General features: G+C 35.5%; 2 protein-coding genes across 4 annotated transcripts in view; one reads left to right on the top strand and one right to left on the bottom strand.

The window, feature by feature from the left end:
- Positions 1-15891, top strand: part of DENND4A (DENN domain containing 4A) — a 94174-nt gene extending 78283 nt beyond the window's left edge. For 2 of the 3 annotated variants that reach the window (XM_065872014.1, XM_065872012.1), the window contains 10 exons: positions 127-316; positions 4120-4214; positions 5645-5820; positions 5915-6061; positions 6801-6999; positions 7233-7487; positions 8448-8565; positions 9170-9332; positions 9497-9561; positions 15187-15323. In XM_065872014.1, the coding sequence (XP_065728086.1) occupies positions 127-316; positions 4120-4214; positions 5645-5820; positions 5915-6061; positions 6801-6999; positions 7233-7487; positions 8448-8565; positions 9170-9332; positions 9497-9561; positions 15187-15323 (1545 nt within the window). Of the gene's footprint in view, positions 1-126; positions 317-4119; positions 4215-5644; positions 5821-5914; positions 6062-6800; positions 7000-7232; positions 7488-8447; positions 8566-9169; positions 9333-9496; positions 9562-15186 lie in introns of all 3 variants that reach the window. The other variant, XM_065872013.1, reaches the window with a different exon arrangement.
- A 984-nt stretch (positions 15892-16875) lies between these two features.
- Positions 16876-17048, bottom strand: part of SLC24A1 (solute carrier family 24 member 1) — a 33638-nt gene continuing 33465 nt past the window's right edge. Inside the window, exon 9 of the mRNA XM_065871659.1 lies at positions 16876-16900. Within this exon, the coding sequence (XP_065727731.1) occupies positions 16876-16900 (25 nt within the window). The remainder of the gene's footprint in view (positions 16901-17048) is intronic.

Below are 17048 nucleotides of genomic sequence, written 5' to 3'. Positions count from 1 at the left end.
GCTAGAAGTTGTAATGTTAATTAACTGATCATCTGAGTAATTAGGCGTTTCCTCTGCCTTTGAAGTGAACTTTTAAATAACTAACTTTAAATATGAAGGAAATTAAGCTTATAATTATGTCCTTAGGATCAAAGTTCTGATCGTACCAGTCTTTCTTCAGTGGGAGCCCAGGATTCTGAATCTACCTCTTTAACAGATGAAGAGGTCTGCCACGAGTTGGAAGGAGCCACTTCTTGTCAGGAAAGCAGTGCCACTGCAGGGACTAAGGGAATTGATTTCAGCAGAACAAGCCTGGAAGGTTCTTCCTCCTTAGAAGGTTTGTCCAAACAGCTCGGTCATACTGCATTTGATTTGTGGTACCTTTACTTTTTCTCCTTTATGTTTAATTTTGTAAAAGATTTGCATGGCTCAAAACAATACAGAACCAAGGCACTTTCAGAGAAGTCTAGCTTCTTCCATCCTCATCCCTTCATCTTGGTTTGTTACTGTCCCTAGAGGTAGCCATTTTTATTCATTTTGATTTATCCTTTCATTGTTGCTTTTTTTAATGTGCTTTTTTTTTAATGTGTTTTAAAAAGCATGTGTGTGTTTGTGTGTTCTTAATACCTCCTTGTGTTCTTACTCAAAAGGTAACATGCTATAAACACTTAACTGTTCCTTGCTTTTTTCACTTAACACTATATTCTGAAGAGCATTCCATATCATCACATAGTGTTGTCCCTCATTCATTTTTACAGTTGCATTGTTCATCATGTGTGGATGTATTGGTTTATTTTAACCACTTCCCTGTTGATGGACTTTAAGTTCTCAGTGTTTAACTGTTATAAATAATACTGTGATGCATATATGTCATATTATATTTTTGCCAGGGTATTTTTGGAAGATACTTCCAAGTTTTTCCTTGAAGTGATATTGCCAGGTTCCTTCCTCAGGGGTATACTATTTTGTATTCCCACAGGTAGTATATAAGAATACCTATTTTGGGCTTCCCTGGTGGCGCAGTGGTTGAGAGTCCACCTGCCGATGCAAGGGACACAGGTTCATGCCCCGGTCCGGGAAGATCCCACATGCCGCGGAGCGGCTGGGTCCGTGAGCCATGGCCGCTGAGTCTGCGCGTACGGAGCCTGTGCTCTGCAACGGGAGGGGCCACAGCAGTGAGAGGCCCGCATACCACAAAAAAAAAGAATACCTATTTCCCCACAGCCTTGTGAAGAAAATATGTTAGCACACTTTTCAGATTTTTGCCATCTGATAGGTGAAGAATATTTCAATTTAGTTTTCATTTTTCTTTATCTTATAAATTAAGTTGCATATCCATCTATGTGTTTAAGGACTATTTGTGTTTCTTTTTCTGTGAACTGCCCTTTGCCTACATTTCACTTTCACTTTTTGGTCCTCCCCACATTTTTTAAGTTTTAATAGCTCTTTTTTATGTTAGGGAATTAATCCTTTGTCTCTTGTATAAGTGGCAGATGCTTTTCCAAGTTTGTCAAGTTCACGGATTTTTATTTTCCCCACATAAAACTTTTAAATTTTATGTCATCAAATTTATCAGTTTTCGCCCTATTGCTTCTGGATTTTGAGTTATTAGGAAAGATTTCCCCTTCCCTAGGCTCACCACTGTTTTCTTCTCATACTTCTGATTTCCTTTTTAACATTTTCTGGGGTCAGCAGACTTTTTCTATAAAGGACTATATTGTAAATAGTTTAGGTTTTGTGGGCCACATACATCTCTGTCACATATTCTTTTTTGTCTTTTTCTTTTTTTTAACAGTGCTTTAAAATGTTAAAATTATTCTGAGTTTGTGGTCATACAAAAATAGATTTGACCCCTGATTTAAATATTTAATCCATTTGAAAGTTATCCTGTTATATGATGTGAGGAATGAATGCATTATAATGTTTTTCAAATTTGCATCTTTGCTACTTTAAAAAGCTTTTGTTGTGGAAATAGTCAATCACAAAAGTAGAAGGAATAGCACAACGAGCTCCCACGTACCCTTCACACAACTTCAGCAACTATCAACAAAATGGCCAATCTTGTTTTATCTTTTCCGCCTCTCTTCTGCTGCCAACATTTTTTCCTTCCCCACTGGATTATTTTAAAGTAAATCCCAAACAATATATAATTTTATTCATAAATACTTCAACATGTATTGATATATCTAAAACATAAGGACTTTAATGTTATATCTTTGTAACTTTTTATTAAAGTTTATTTATTTAATACATTTATTATTTACTCTATGTTATACATGTAGTGTGTACATTTTTATGTATGTAAATACTGTACATTTCACAAATTGAGGACAACTGATTAACCAGTATCAGATTAAGAGGCAGAACTTTGGGACTTCCCTGGTGGTCCAGTGGTTAAGACTCTTTGCTCCCAATGCAGGGGGCCTGGGTTCGATCCCTGGTCAGGAAGCTAGATCCCACATGCCACAACTAAAGAGCCTCTATGCCGCAACGAAGCTCCTGCATAATGCAGCTAAGACCTGGTGCAGCCAAATAAATAAATAAATGTTTCCGGGGGTGGGGGAGAAAAAAGAAAGAAACAAGACATAAACAGCATCCAGAACCCCCTCTCATAACCACATCTACTCACCACTCCCTTCACAGATGAACATCATCTTCTAACACTGTATGTCAGCATGGCCATTTTTGAACATGTTATGGACTTTTGTGAAGCATTCATTTGTTTTCAAAACAAAATTGTCATATTATTATCATATTTTTTAATGTGACAATATTTATCATATATCTTATATAAAATATATAAATTTTCACAACTATCTTACAAAACTCTTTTTATAGGTGGTTTGTTCAAATTGAGACCCAAACAAGGTCCACTTGTTGCATTTGTTTGACATGTCTACTAACTCCCTCTCATCTTTGTTCCCTGTTTTTTCCCCCTTTCGTATATTCATGAAGAAATCAGGTGATTAGTTCCCAGCTTCTTATTTTTTTTTCTAACATGCCAGAACTGTTTATTGAGCTAAGTAAATAAGACTTACCTCACAACCTGATTCGTATTTGCTAAAAAGAATATTTATTCTGTGCTGTAGATTGATGAGATATAAGAGGTAGGCTGCCCACATAAATGACTGAATTAGTCAAGGCTGATAGGTAGCAATTTTGAACTAGCTTTAGCAGAGGGGGATTACAGAAGGTTATTGGGGGACCATCAGGAAAGAACTCTAGTTGCCACCATTTCTAATCATCTTCAAGGATGATGTGAAGCTTCAGCTCTCTCTCCACCTCTCTGCTTGTCTGTGTGGCAGAACCTAGGGCTAGAGGAAGCTCTAGAGCTATGTTTTTTTTCTCCCTTGTCATTTATATGCTGAAGCAATCAGATCATTAGTCTGGATTATGCATCCCCATGGTGGTGTTTAACATGTTTTCCTATCCTATTTCTTGGAACTGATAGTTTATACTGTTACTTTTTTTTAACCTTTATATTTATAAAAATACCATTGTTCGTTCATAAAATGTAGTAACTACTGGGAAAAAAAAAAGTATAGAAAATGTATTGATTACTTCCAGTTTTCCTAACTAGATATAGCCACTGTCAGCAATTGACTTGACCACAGAACTGCCCTTATTTTGTTGTCATTTTAATACCTGCTAATATCCCTTTGCTCTTAAGAATGTACTTGGAAACTCTTCCCTAGTGTTTAAAAGCAAGATTACTGTTCCAGATTTTAAAGATCCTTATAAGGCAGAGAGTTGCCAGTAATTCTTTTCATGATCTGAAATAAGATCAGCTATTTTATACTTTTTAGACCTTAGAACTAAACACTTTCTTTTATCTAAAGCATGTAAGAATAGAAACAGCAAAACAGTAATTACAAACAACTGGAATGCCTTCTAGTCTGTACAAAGTGCTTAATAAGTGAGTAATGAATTAAAGCACATTTCCTTAGGTGTACACAAAGGCATATGTTGAAAAACATTTTTCATTATTTATTTGCTTTTTCTTAAATTACCTTTATCATCTTAAATAGTTTTAAATAAAACTGTTTGACATTTTACCAGAGAATTTATGAAAGTGAAAGATTCTCATATCCTTTCTGTTAATTTTAATGGTTTTGCTCTTTGTTTTTTAATAATGAACAGGATCCTTGTCCAAGTTTGCCTTACCTGGGAAGTCAGAAGTGGCATCTTCCTGCAACACGAGTAATACAAATATCTTCCAGAACTATGCAATGGAGGTACAGTTTAATCAAAAGAACATCTTCATGTACTACTTAATAAAATTTACATTTCTTAAGTGCTGATAGTCTCTGGTAGAATGATAAAAAGTTAAATATATGGCATCTGAAAATTTCAGAATGTATATTGCTCCTGAATAAACTTAAAATATCTAGTATTTCAGATTATTGAAGTCATATGACTTCTTCTGTTTAGAAAAGTTCCATACTTCCTTTCATGTTTATCAACATACAAAAGCATTTTTATTTCCAGTATTTATATTTACCCCTTGTTTTATGTATGTCCTCTTTGAATTTTTATTACACTTTTATTTTTCTTTTTTGTTTTGGCCGTACCACACAGCATGCGGGATCTTAGTTCCCCAAGCAGGGATTGAACCCGCACCCCCTGCGGTGGAAGCACGGAGTCCTAACCACTGGACTGCCAGGGAAGTCCCTATTTCACAACTTAAACACTTGTAACTAATTTTGCTGTGCAGGCACACTTTTTGGATGAGGATACAGGGAGCAGTTTTGGCATTTGTGTCAACTTTTTCCATCATGTTTTTCATTCTTTGTGTCAGTTTGATGTAGATATCTGCTGGGTATGCTGCTATATCCCATTTTCTTGCAATAAAAAGGTTATAGTTTTACACTTTAAAAACTTTCCCTAATTTTTGTGTAAAAATTGCTTCCAAATACATTTGTGTTTGTTTCACACTAATTCGCATAAATTTGGAAAATAAATTTGCATGCAGCTGGAAAATAAATGATGAGCACTGATGTTGCAGTTTACAAAGTTTCTGATGGCTTCAGGAATTTCTATATTTTAATGTAATGACAGCATTTACATTTATCTATAGCAATGCTTCTTAAACTGTCTGTAGTGACAGACCAGGGTTTTTTTTGTTGCTGATTTTAAGTTCCAATCTGTCATGGCTGTTACTCTTCTAAAATCTACTGATCACACCGACTTAGCTGTTACAGCAATTAGTTTTACAGGTCTCCAAATCCTCTTCTCAGTTTCTTTACTTAGCTCATCACAAACCAGTAAGAGTTTGTGGACCAGCTCCTTACTGGTGACCACACTTTGAGTAGCACAGATCTATAACATGTAATTACCAATACCTATTTTGTGTATTAACAAAGTAATACTTGGGTTTAGTTTTCCATTAATAAAATCATGGCAGATTTTATAGTACGTAATTATAATGGTAAAAATCCTCACTTAAATGCAAGTTTCCCTTTCAGGCAAAAGTTTTGGAATAGACTTAGGTGAAATAGTTAAAGATGAGTATATTATATAATGTACTGAATGTAATCCATTCTTCATTTGTAACTTCTGAATCCTTCTGAGTTTTACTTTTCCAGTAGATATATGAATTGAAATGGTTTTTAAATTGTAATTGCACTAACCGGCTTACTTTATAAAATGCTGTTTTCTCCCATAGGTTCTTATCTCGAGCTGCTCTCGTTGTAGAACCTGTGATTGTCTTGTCCATGATGAGGAAATCATGGCTGGCTGGACAGCAGATGATTCAAATCTCAATACAACCTGCCCATTTTGTGGCAATCTTTTCTTGCCCTTTCTGAACATCGAAATAAGAGATTTAAGACGACCTGGAAGGTAATGATTTATGCTTTTTTTCCCCTTCATGTTTAAGGATCATGTTTCCTAGAATATCTCTTTTCTCAAAAAGCTCCTTTGATTCACATTACAGATACTTTTTGAAGTCAAGCCCGTCTACAGAAAATATGCATTTTCCATCCTCCTTTTCAAGGCAGACAAGGCAGTCTTGTATCTCAACATCAGCCTCGGGTCTTGACACATCTGTTCTCTCTGTTCAAGGGAATTTTGATCTAAATAGGTAATTATGATTATGTGGAACTATATTTTAACAACATATACTATACATTTCAAGTAATGACAGAAGAATTAGCTGACCATTTTAAGGTTTAAATTCCTATGTATAATAGATTCTTAATCTCGAGTTCTTATAAAATCAAACTAAGACTTACACAGTAAGCCTAATACAAGTAAGTCTGTGCTTAAAACAAATGCCGAAATCGACTCCGTTTTGGAAAAGTGCCAAATACACCAAATATAGCTGGGCAAGTGAAGCTATATTGGTAAATGCATGTGCAAAAGAAAATGCCTACATAGTACTAGCAGGCTAGCATGACCTGTTTGATCCTGAATGCTTAGACTGCAAAACTGCAAATCTGTGTGTGTCCCTTCTTTCATCATAGGTCTATTATAGCCCTTTCTTTGTCTCCCATTAGCTCTGACTCCTGAAGGAATAGGTGCCTATTTTTTCTGCTTTGTATCCTTGGGCCTACTGTGGTTCCTGCAGTATAAAAGTTGTCCACTAAATGTTTTGAACAAATGAATGACTCTTTGTATATTTAAAGTTTACTGGATAAAAAGGAAATTAACATGACTAGGCTACTTTAAACTGTATCCTTTTTCCCAGCCAAAGCCTGATTAACATCTTTCCTTCCTTTTACTTTGCTATGTGCAGCTCTGATTCTAAAGAGAAGAACATGGTCAGTGAAATAAAGTAAATCTAGACAGTGATACGCTTTTTTCTTTTTTCAATGCCCAAGCAAATCAAAGTTGCTCGAAAATACATGTGCCCGAAGTATTCAGATCCCTGCTGATAGATCAAGAGCAGCTTTGTCAAAATGTCCAGTATTTCCAATGGCCAGGAGTGTTAGTACTTATGGCACCTTGGATAAGGAAGACAATGGAGGACAGAAGCTCATTCCTACAGGCAGCCTGCCAACTACTTTACAAGGAGCTACAGTATGTATTTTGGTGTTTTTTACAATTTGGACATTGATAATTTACATATGAGTTTGTTCCCCTTGTGCTAAACAGCCTTATAAGCTTCAATTTTATTATTGTTAAGAAGAGTGTCTTGTTACATGATACAGTTTCATTTCTAATTATATGGAAATCATCAACAGGAATTTTTTTTAATGATTTAGTATCATCAATCTTGTAATTGCTATTTATGGTTTTTATTTATTCAACAGGATTCTTTAGGATTAGAATGGCACCTCCCAAGTCCAGATCCTATCACTGTTCCATATCTTAGTCCTTTAGTGGTATGGAAGGAACTTGAAAGCTTATTGGAAAATGAAGGTGATCATGCAATAACAGTGGCAGACTTTGTGGACCATCATCCAATTGTTTTTTGGAACCTCGTGTGGTATTTTAGACGTCTTGACTTACCCAGTAATTTACCTGGATTGATTCTTTCTTCTGAGCATTGTAACAAGTATTCAAAGGTAGGAGAGTAAAAATTAACTAAAAGCCAGTGCTACTGTCCGTTTTGGAAAAGTGCCATTGTAATGTTTGCGTATTCCCAATGACAAAAAAGTAATTTTATGCTATTTTTAATAACCATCTGAATCAATAAAATTGTTGCAAATAATTTTTCTCCTTACAGTCTAGCGGTAAGACAGTCATGTTTTTTAGACTTCTTATAAAGTTTACACAAAATGGACTTGACTTTTTGTTATAGCCTCAAGAATAAACTGTAAATGACTCTTATGAGAAGACTTTGTGAGTTTGCCCCACTCATGCCTCATACCTCCTTCAAAAAGAAGCCTAACACTTTAGTTGGACACCTGTAATTCATATCGCAGTCATGTGCTACCATTCTCATTACTTTACTGTGAATTTTTGTTTAACATTTAAGTAGTTTGTTATATGTTCACTCGTATTTTTGATAGGTTGCTCTATTCAAGCATTTTTTTTCTTTTTCATATGCTGTCACTGGCACTAAATGGCAAAGTGTCTGAGTTCAGGAACTTTGTCTTCTCCCTTCTTGTACTTCATGTCTGTGATTGTGCATGTGTTTGGATTTTCAGTACATGGTGAATGAGAGGTTAACTCAGTGAGAGCATCTGCGCTAGGGTCTCGAACTGATGGAGAATGGGGCTCCTGGATTCATCTTTCTGTGGAGCCTCAGTCATAAGCTGGTCAAGATTAGCCCTTCATGGTACCCTTTCTCACTGATCTTAGTACTTTGTTAAATCTGCTACTTTAGGGATCGCTGGCTTCTCAACTCAGGTCATCTCCCTTCGGTAGGTTATAAAATGCAGACAAATCAGTGATTTTTCTGTTCTCTTTTCTCTCTTGCACACATGCATCCTAAAAAATATTTTTAAGGCTCTTCATAAAATATTTACAAAACATTGTCATATAAGGATCATTAATGAATGTTTTTTTATTCTTCAACTCAGATTCCTCGCCACTGTATGTCTGAAGACAGTAAATATGTTTTAATACAAATGTTGTGGGACAATATGAAATTACATCAGGATCCAGGACAGCCGTTGTACATCCTCTGGAATGCCCACAGTAAGTGCTGTCATAGAATGTTGATGTCCTTCATATGAGAGTACTCTCTACTTGCTTTAAATAGCCTAAACTAATGTGTAACTGACTTTTATTTTACACTACTTTTTGTCTTACAGGTCAAAATCGTACTCTTTTGTTTGAGAGTGAGTGTTAAGTTTGATGTTTTTAGTATTATTGTCTGTGGAGGTCAAGGGGTTGTTTTTGTTTTTGTTTTTTGAGTGGTGCTGTGTATGTGCTGGAGGGGTTTTGTTTTGCAGAGTTTTGTTTTTAGCACATTGCTTGTCCCTATTTCTTCTTTGTACTTATTTTTTGTTTGTCTCCATCCCAGGCTGCTGATTTAAAATTCCTTCCAGGGGCTGTATTAAGGAAAACAGTATTTTTAGTTATTGTGTATTTGAGCCTTCAAGCTTATTTTTATCATTATTTGTCTTATTTCTTCCTTTTTTCTTCTTACTTCATTCTTAGATTTCAGTTCTTTTATCAATTGCCCTTAATTTATTTTTATTGCTTTGTAACTTTTTAAATAGCTGTCAGTTGCTGCTTAATTACATTCTGCTTTCTACACAGAACATTTTTCTTCATCTGCTCTTTTGTTCTTTTACAGCCCAGAAGTATCCAATGGTCCATTTATTGCAAAAAGGTGATAATTCATTTAACCAGGAACTATTGAAAAATATGGTAAAAAGCATTAAAATGAATGACGTCTATGGACCAATGAGTCAGATTTTAGAGACACTGAATAAATGTCCTCATTTTAAAAGACAGAGGTAAGTCATTCTTTTAAATGAATATATTGTTCCTCTAAGCAGATTCATATTGTTTGCTGAGTGATTTGTTAGAATATCTCATGCTTATATTAACATAAAAATTTTTGTAGGTATGTATAGACTGTTTGAATAGTAATATCTTTTCCACTTCTTTTTCTCCTTAGGAGTTTATATAGAGAAATACTGTTTCTCTCACTTGTGGCACTGGGAAGAGAAAACATTGATATAGGTAATTCAGCATAACATGTAATATTTATATATCATGGTATAGTTTTCAAAGTGTTTTTATATTGGTAGTCTTAATTAGTTTAATATAAAATTATATTAATATAATAAAACTGTGTCTGATTTTTTTAATATAAGGTAAAAGATACTTTGATATTTTGGTCATGTTGGTAATAATAATGATAAATAATGAAAGCTAACATTTTTTGAGGGCTTATTATGTGCCTTACATTGTAGCAAGTAGTTTCCATATTTTATCTCACATAATCCTCAAAATCCCTATGAGATGGGTACTGTTATCATTTCCATTTTATTACTGAGGCAACTGAGGATCCAAGAGGTTAAATGACTTAAACTTGGGTTTCACAGCAATAACGGAGCCATATCTGAACCAAGCAGTCTTAATTTCCAATCCCATGCTTTTAACTATTGTGTCATATCACTAATGACATTAAGCTTGTTTCAGAAAAAATGTAATGTAGCTAAATATATATTTTAGGAGGTCTCAAACATTTTTGGTTGATTATCTTCTACTCTCAGTTATTGTGCTTGGCCTCCTTTAGAGTAACAAATAGAAAGTAAAAGGATTGAAAAAGATACTCCATGCAAATAGTACTAAAAAGGGAGCTAGAGTGACTATATTAATATCAGAAAAGATAGACTTTAGAGACAAAGAAGGACATTGTATAATGATGAAACAGTCAATCCACCAAGAATTATTAATTGTTTATAATAATTATAACATATATACAACTAACAACAGAGCCCCAAAATACATGAAGTAAAAACTAACAGAACTGGAGGGGGAAATAGACATTCAACCATAATAGAACAACTAGGCAGCAGATCAGCAAGGAAGTAGAAGACTTGAACAGCACTGTAAACCAACTAGGCCTAAGAAACATCTACAGAACACACCATCCAACAACAACAAAATACACATTCTTCTCCACTGCACATGGAATACTGTCCAGGATGAACCAAATGTTAGGCCATAAAACAAGTCTCTCAGTAAATTTAAAAGGTTTGAAATCATACAAAGTATGTTCTCTAACCACAGTACAATGAAAAGAGAAATCAATAATAGAAGGAAAATTAAAAATTCACAAGTATATAGAAATTAAACAACACACTCCTAAATAGCAAATTGGTCAAAAAAATCATAATAGAAATTAGACAATACTTTGAGGTAAATGAAAATTAAAAACACAACATACCAAAACTTTGAGATTCAGTGAAAGCAGTTTCTACCTTAAGAAACTAGAAAAAGAAGAGCAAACTAAACTCAAAGCAAGCAGGAGGAAGGAAATAAATAGTAGTGCAGAAATAAATAAAATAGAGAAACAGGGAAAATATTTTTAAAAATCGAGAAACTCATTGAAATCAAAAGTTTGTTTTTGAAAAGATCAACAAAATTGACAGACCTTTAAGCTAGACTAAGAGAAAAAGAGAGAAGACTCAAATTACTGAAATTAGGATAAAAGGGGTGATATTCCGGGACTTCCCTGGTGACACAGTGGTTCAGAATCCACCTGCCAATGCAGGGTACACGGGTTCGATGGTCCAGGAAGATCCCACATGCCGCAGAGCAGCTAAGTCCGTGCACCACAACTACTGAGCCTGCGCTCTAGGGCCCACGAACCACAACTACTGAGCCCAGATGCCACAGTTACTGAAGCCTGTGCACCTAGAGCCCGTGCTCCGCAATGAGAAGCCACCGCGGTGAGAGGCCCGTGCACTGCAACGAAGAGTAGCCCCCGCTCACCGCAGCTAGAGAAAGCCTGCATGCAGTCATGAAGACCCAACACAGCCAAAAATTAAATAAATAAATAGGTGGGATATTCCTACTGACCTTACAGAAATAAAAATAATTATTATAAATAATTATATGCCAACAAATTAGATAACCTAGAAGAGACAGGCAAATTCCTAGAAAGACATAAACTATAAAACTGATTCAAGAATAGAAAATCTTAATAGACCTATAACAAGTAAAGAGATTGAGTTAGTAATCAAAAATCATCCCACAAAGAAAAGCCCAGGACCAGATGGTGAATTCTACCAGATGTTTAAAGAAGGATAATACCATTTGTTATGAACTGCAATGTTTGTGTCCCCTACCCCCAAATTCATATACATTGAAGCCCTAATATGATAGTATTTGGAAGTAGAGCCTTTGGAAAGTAATTACATCATGAGGTTGGAGCCCCTAAGATGGTATTAGTATCCTTATAAGAAAAAGAGGAGGGAACTCCCTGGCGGTCCAGTGGTTAGGACTTAGCACTTTCACTGCCGTGGCCCAGGTTCAATTCCTGGTCATGGAACTAAGATCCCGCAAGCTGCATGGTGCAGCCAAAAAAAAACAAAAAGAAAAGTAAAAGAAAAAGAAGAGAGCTGTCCCTCTCTTTCTCAGCCACGTGAGGATACAAGGAGAAGACAGCTATCTGCAAACCAGGAAGAGTGCTCTTACCAGTCACCACATCTGCTGGCACCTTGATCTTGGACTTCCCAGCCTCCAGACTGTGAGAAATAAATGTTCATCATTTAAGCCACCCAGTCTATGGTATTCTGTTACAGCAGCCCAAACTAAGACACTAACCCTTCACGAACTCTGACAAAAAAAGTAGAAGAAAAAGGAGTGCTACCTAGCTCATTCTATGCGTTAGGCCAATATTATTATGCTGACCAAGCCCAGACAAAGACATCACAAGAAAAGAAAATGAAAGAGCAATATCCCTTATTAATATAGATGCAGAAATCCTCAACAAAATACTAGTAAACCAAATCCAGCAACATAGAGAAAGGATTATTTGCCATGACAAAGTGGGATTTATCCCAGGGATGCAATGTTGGTTCAACATAAAAAACTCCATCAATGTAATACACCATATTAACAGAATGAAAGACAAAACCACATGATGGGGCTTCCCTGGTGGCGCAGTGGTTGAGAGTCCGCCTGCCGATGCAGGGGACACGGGTTCATGCCCCGGTCCAGGAAGATTCCACATGCTGCAGAGCGGCTGGGCCCGTGAGCCATGGCCTGTGCTCCGCAGCGGGAGATGCCACAACAGTGAGAGGCCCGCATACCGAAAAAAAAAAAACCACATGATGTCTCAATAGACACAGAAAAAGCATTTGACAAAATTCAACAAACTAGGAATAGAAGGGAACATCCTCAACCTGATAAAGGGCATTTGTGAAAAACCCACAGTTAAAACCATACTCAATGGTGCAAAACAGGAAGTCTTCCCTTTAAGATCCAGAACAAGAAGAGGATGCCTTCTTCCACCACTTCTATTCAACATTGTACTGGAAGTTCTAGCTGGAGCTGCTAGGCAAGAAAAAGAAATAAAAGGCATCCAGATTGGAAAGGAAGAAGTTAAACTATCTTTATTTATAAACAACATGATCTTATGTATAGAAAACCCTAGAGATTCCACACCAAATCAAAACAGAACAAAAATCCCAAAATATTAGAGTTAATAAATGAATTCGGCAAGGTTGTAGGATATAAGATCAAGATACAAAAATCAGCTGAATTTCTGTAACTAGCAATGAATAATCCAAAATGAAATTAAGAAAGCAATTCCATTTACAGTAGCATCAAAAAGAATAAAATACTTAGGAGCTTGTTTAACCAAGGAGGTGAAAGACTTGTACAATGTAAATTACAAACATTGCTCAAAGAAATTAAAGATCATGTGAATGAATGGAAACATACCCCACGTTCATAAATTAGAAGACTAATATGCTTAAGATATCAGTACTACTCAATCTACAGTTCAGTGCAATTGCTGTCAAAACCCCAATGATGTTTTTTATAGAAACAGAAAAACCCATCCTAAAATTTATGGAATCTCAAGGGGACCCCAAGTAGCCAAAACAATCTCAAAAAGAACAAATCTGGAGGACTCACACTAACTGATTTCAAAACTTACAGCAAAGCTACAGTAATCAAAACAGTGTAGTACTGGCATAAAGACAGACATATAGACCAGTGGAATAGAATAGACAGCCCAGAAATAAACCTTCACATTTATGGTAAAAATGATTTTTGACAAGAATGCCAAGACCATTCTGTGGGGTAAAGACAGTCTTTTCAATAAATTGTTCTGGGAAAATGGGATATCCACTTAACAAAAGAATGAAGTTGGACCCTTATACAAAAATTAACTCAAAATGGGTTGAATACCTAAATGTGAGTCCTAAAACTATAAAACTATTAGAAGAAAACATAGGACAAAAGCTTCATGACATGGATTTGTCAGTGATTTCTTGGATATGACACCCAAGGTACAGGCAACAAAAGAAAAAATAGGCAAATGGGGCATCATGAAAATTAAAGATTTCTGTGCATCAAAAGGTGGTATCAGGGCTTCCCTGGTGGCGCAGTGGTTGAGAGTCCACCTGCCGATGCAGGGGACACGAGTTCGTGCCCCAGTCCGGGAAGATCCCACATGCCATGGAGCGGCTCGGCCCGTGAGCCATGGCCGCTGAGCCTGTGCGTCCAGAGCCTGTGCTCTGCAACGGGAGGGGCCACAACAGTAAGAGGCCCGCGTACCGCAAAAAAAAAAAAAAACTACAATGGGATACCATCTCATACCATTAGATAGAATGGCTACTATCAAAAACCCGGAAAATAATGTATTGGTTATTTTCTGGAAAATAAGGATATGAAAAAAATTGGAACCCTTGCGCATTGTTAGTAGTAATATAAAATGGTATAGCTGCTGTCGAAAACAATATGGCATTTCCCTTAAAAAATTAAATATAGAATTTCCACATTATCCAACAATTTCACTTCTGGGTATACCCTGAAGAATTGAAAGCAGGGTCTCAAAGAGATATTAGTATACTCATGTTTATAGCAGTCTTATTCATAATAGCTGAAATGTGGAAGCAACCCAAGTGTCCACTGAAGGATGAGTGTATAAGCAAAATGGGATATATACATACAGTGAACTATTATTCAGCCTTAAAAAAGAAAAGAAATTCTGACATATGCTACAACATGAATGAACCTTGAAGACATTATATTAAGTGAAATATGCCAGTCACAAAAAGACACATACTGTATGATTCCACTTAAGAAGTACTTAAAGAAGCCAAAATCATAGAGACAGAAGTAGAATTAGAGTTGACAGGAGCTGGGGGGAGGGGAGAGGAGTATTATTATTTAATGGGTATAGAGTTTCAGTTTCACAAGGTGAAAAGAGTTATGGAGATGGACGGTGGTGATGATTGCACAACATTATGAATGTATGTATACATTCAGAACTGTGAATGTATACCACAGAACTGTATGTATACCACAGAACTGTGCACTTAAAAATGGTTATGATGGTAAATTTTATATGTATTTTACCAAAATTTTTTAATTTGGGAAAGAAGAATTTTAAACAGTTGACATCTTAGTACTTCACATTTCAGTGGTCTGTGTAACCTAGCTCTAAATGCTACGGACTCTAAGGTCCCCATTCCAGCTCTGAAATTCTGTGTTGGCAGAAATGACCTAGAGATTCCTCCTTGGCTTCTAATTTTGTGGTTCTGTAGTATTACAAAAACTTGATTGCTGATAATATCAAATATAAATTTCTTTATGCCTTTATTTCTTTATGAATTTTTGCAGATGCATTTGATAAAGAATACAAGGTGGCATATGATCGTCTCACACCTAGTCAAGTCAAGAGCACTCACAACTGTGATAGACCACCAAGTACAGGAGTGATGGAATGTCGAAAAACCTTTGGAGAACCTTATCTTTAAGATATGTGTGTGTATTTTTTCAATACGTATTGTGTAGTCAGTGTATAAAATAACACTTTTAGACTCTAACCTTTTTTCTTCAGTTTTTGAAAATGCATTTGTAAATGGTTCAGGAAGTTCAGATAGTTTATGTACAGAGTGTCTGAAGAAAATACTAACAAGTGGGAGAGAGTGTTTCCCATTTCTTTGTTTTTTCTTCTCCCGTACAAGTAGTTAAGTATTTTTGTGATGAAAAAATCCATAAACAAAATTGGTTCCCATAGAATAAGACAACTGTTTTATGGATTCTTTTGGAAGAGACAGATTGAAAAATCATGTATGGAACTTAAACAAATGTAAGAACAAAGTATCTCCTGTTTTCATAGACTACTCAAATGTTTTGACCGTGAAGTTGTATTATACATATTTTAACTTGTTTATAATAAGTTGATATTTTTTTAATTTTTAAACTTAATATAGCAAACAAAATGAACTTAATCTTATGAAGCAAGGTAATTAAGTGCTTATTTTCCTTGTCTGCTGCTATTTGAAGTAATTAGTACAGCTGCAGATCTCTATATGTATATCTATACTTTTTTTACTACTTGGAAGAATGATTCAGAAATGTCAGCGCTAGTGTCAGTGTTGTCCTAGGATCGCATATTAGTACTCCTGTGCCTGACTGCAGTGGGTGAGTCATGGCAAGGGTGTGCATTGCCCAGACTGACTCACTGAGCCTTGTGGAAGGACAGCCAGAGAGGTTCCAAATCTGCTTCTGTAAAATCAGGTTCAATATACCATGATTCCAAAATTGTCTCTATTGCTAATAGATACATACAATACACAGGGAAAATAGCTTATAGAGCCAAATATCAATTTAAATTTTAATATTCTACATGAACACTTATGTTAGGAAATATGTCAGACAGTTTATCCCAAATTCTACCTTTATTTTAATATCTAAAATATTGGATATGATGCAAATTGTAGTATGTTTATCTGGAATATGACCTATTGGAGTATTCTGTTAATATTATATATATATATATATTATATATAAATATTCAAAATATTTTTTCAAAAGTAGAAAAATAATAACTCTCTAAAAGTACAGCCAGATAGAATTTCCCATATTGAGGAACCTGGCTTTTTCAATAAGCCTTCAGAATCTGGTTTATGGAATCTAAAATCCAGCAATATCCAGAAATAGACAGTAAACTGAATGTTTAAGTACCATGGGTATTAAATAGAATCTTAAAAAATATTTGTAGTCGCATTATTTCTAATATCACTTTCTTTGGGTAATTCTGATAAAAAAGTATCCTTTGGCCGTTAGAATTATTTATAGATTTTCAGTGTGTTCATGTGTGTGTTTGCACACATTGTCATAATGAAGGAATTCTCTAGCCAATTTCAAAGAAGGAAAAAATGAAAGGTCCTAAATTAGATGTGTAGAAGCCGGCAGAGTTCAGGACACTTTGGACTGGAGATACCTTAAAGTCCTGAGACTAAGAACCAGTTCAGCTGTAGAAAAAACACTTTTGAGTTCATCCCACTAGTGAATAGCACCAAGCTAAAACATTTCACAGCTTTCTACTCTGGGAAATAATGGGGAAAGTTTAAAAATGTAAAATTTTAGTTCAGTTAGTTTGGCGCTGAACTTGCTTACTTGAAAAGTCTGGTGCTGTGCACATGTATCTGCCTCTGTTTTGTAAATACCACTCTTGTCTTATCCTTCCTTCCTAT

This window comes from Phocoena phocoena, chromosome 2, assembly GCF_963924675.1.
Source record: "Phocoena phocoena chromosome 2, mPhoPho1.1, whole genome shotgun sequence".
NCBI lineage: Eukaryota > Metazoa > Chordata > Mammalia > Artiodactyla > Phocoenidae > Phocoena > Phocoena phocoena.
The sequence above is the reverse complement of the archived record's forward strand: the minus strand, read 5'-3'. Positions and strand labels throughout refer to the sequence as shown.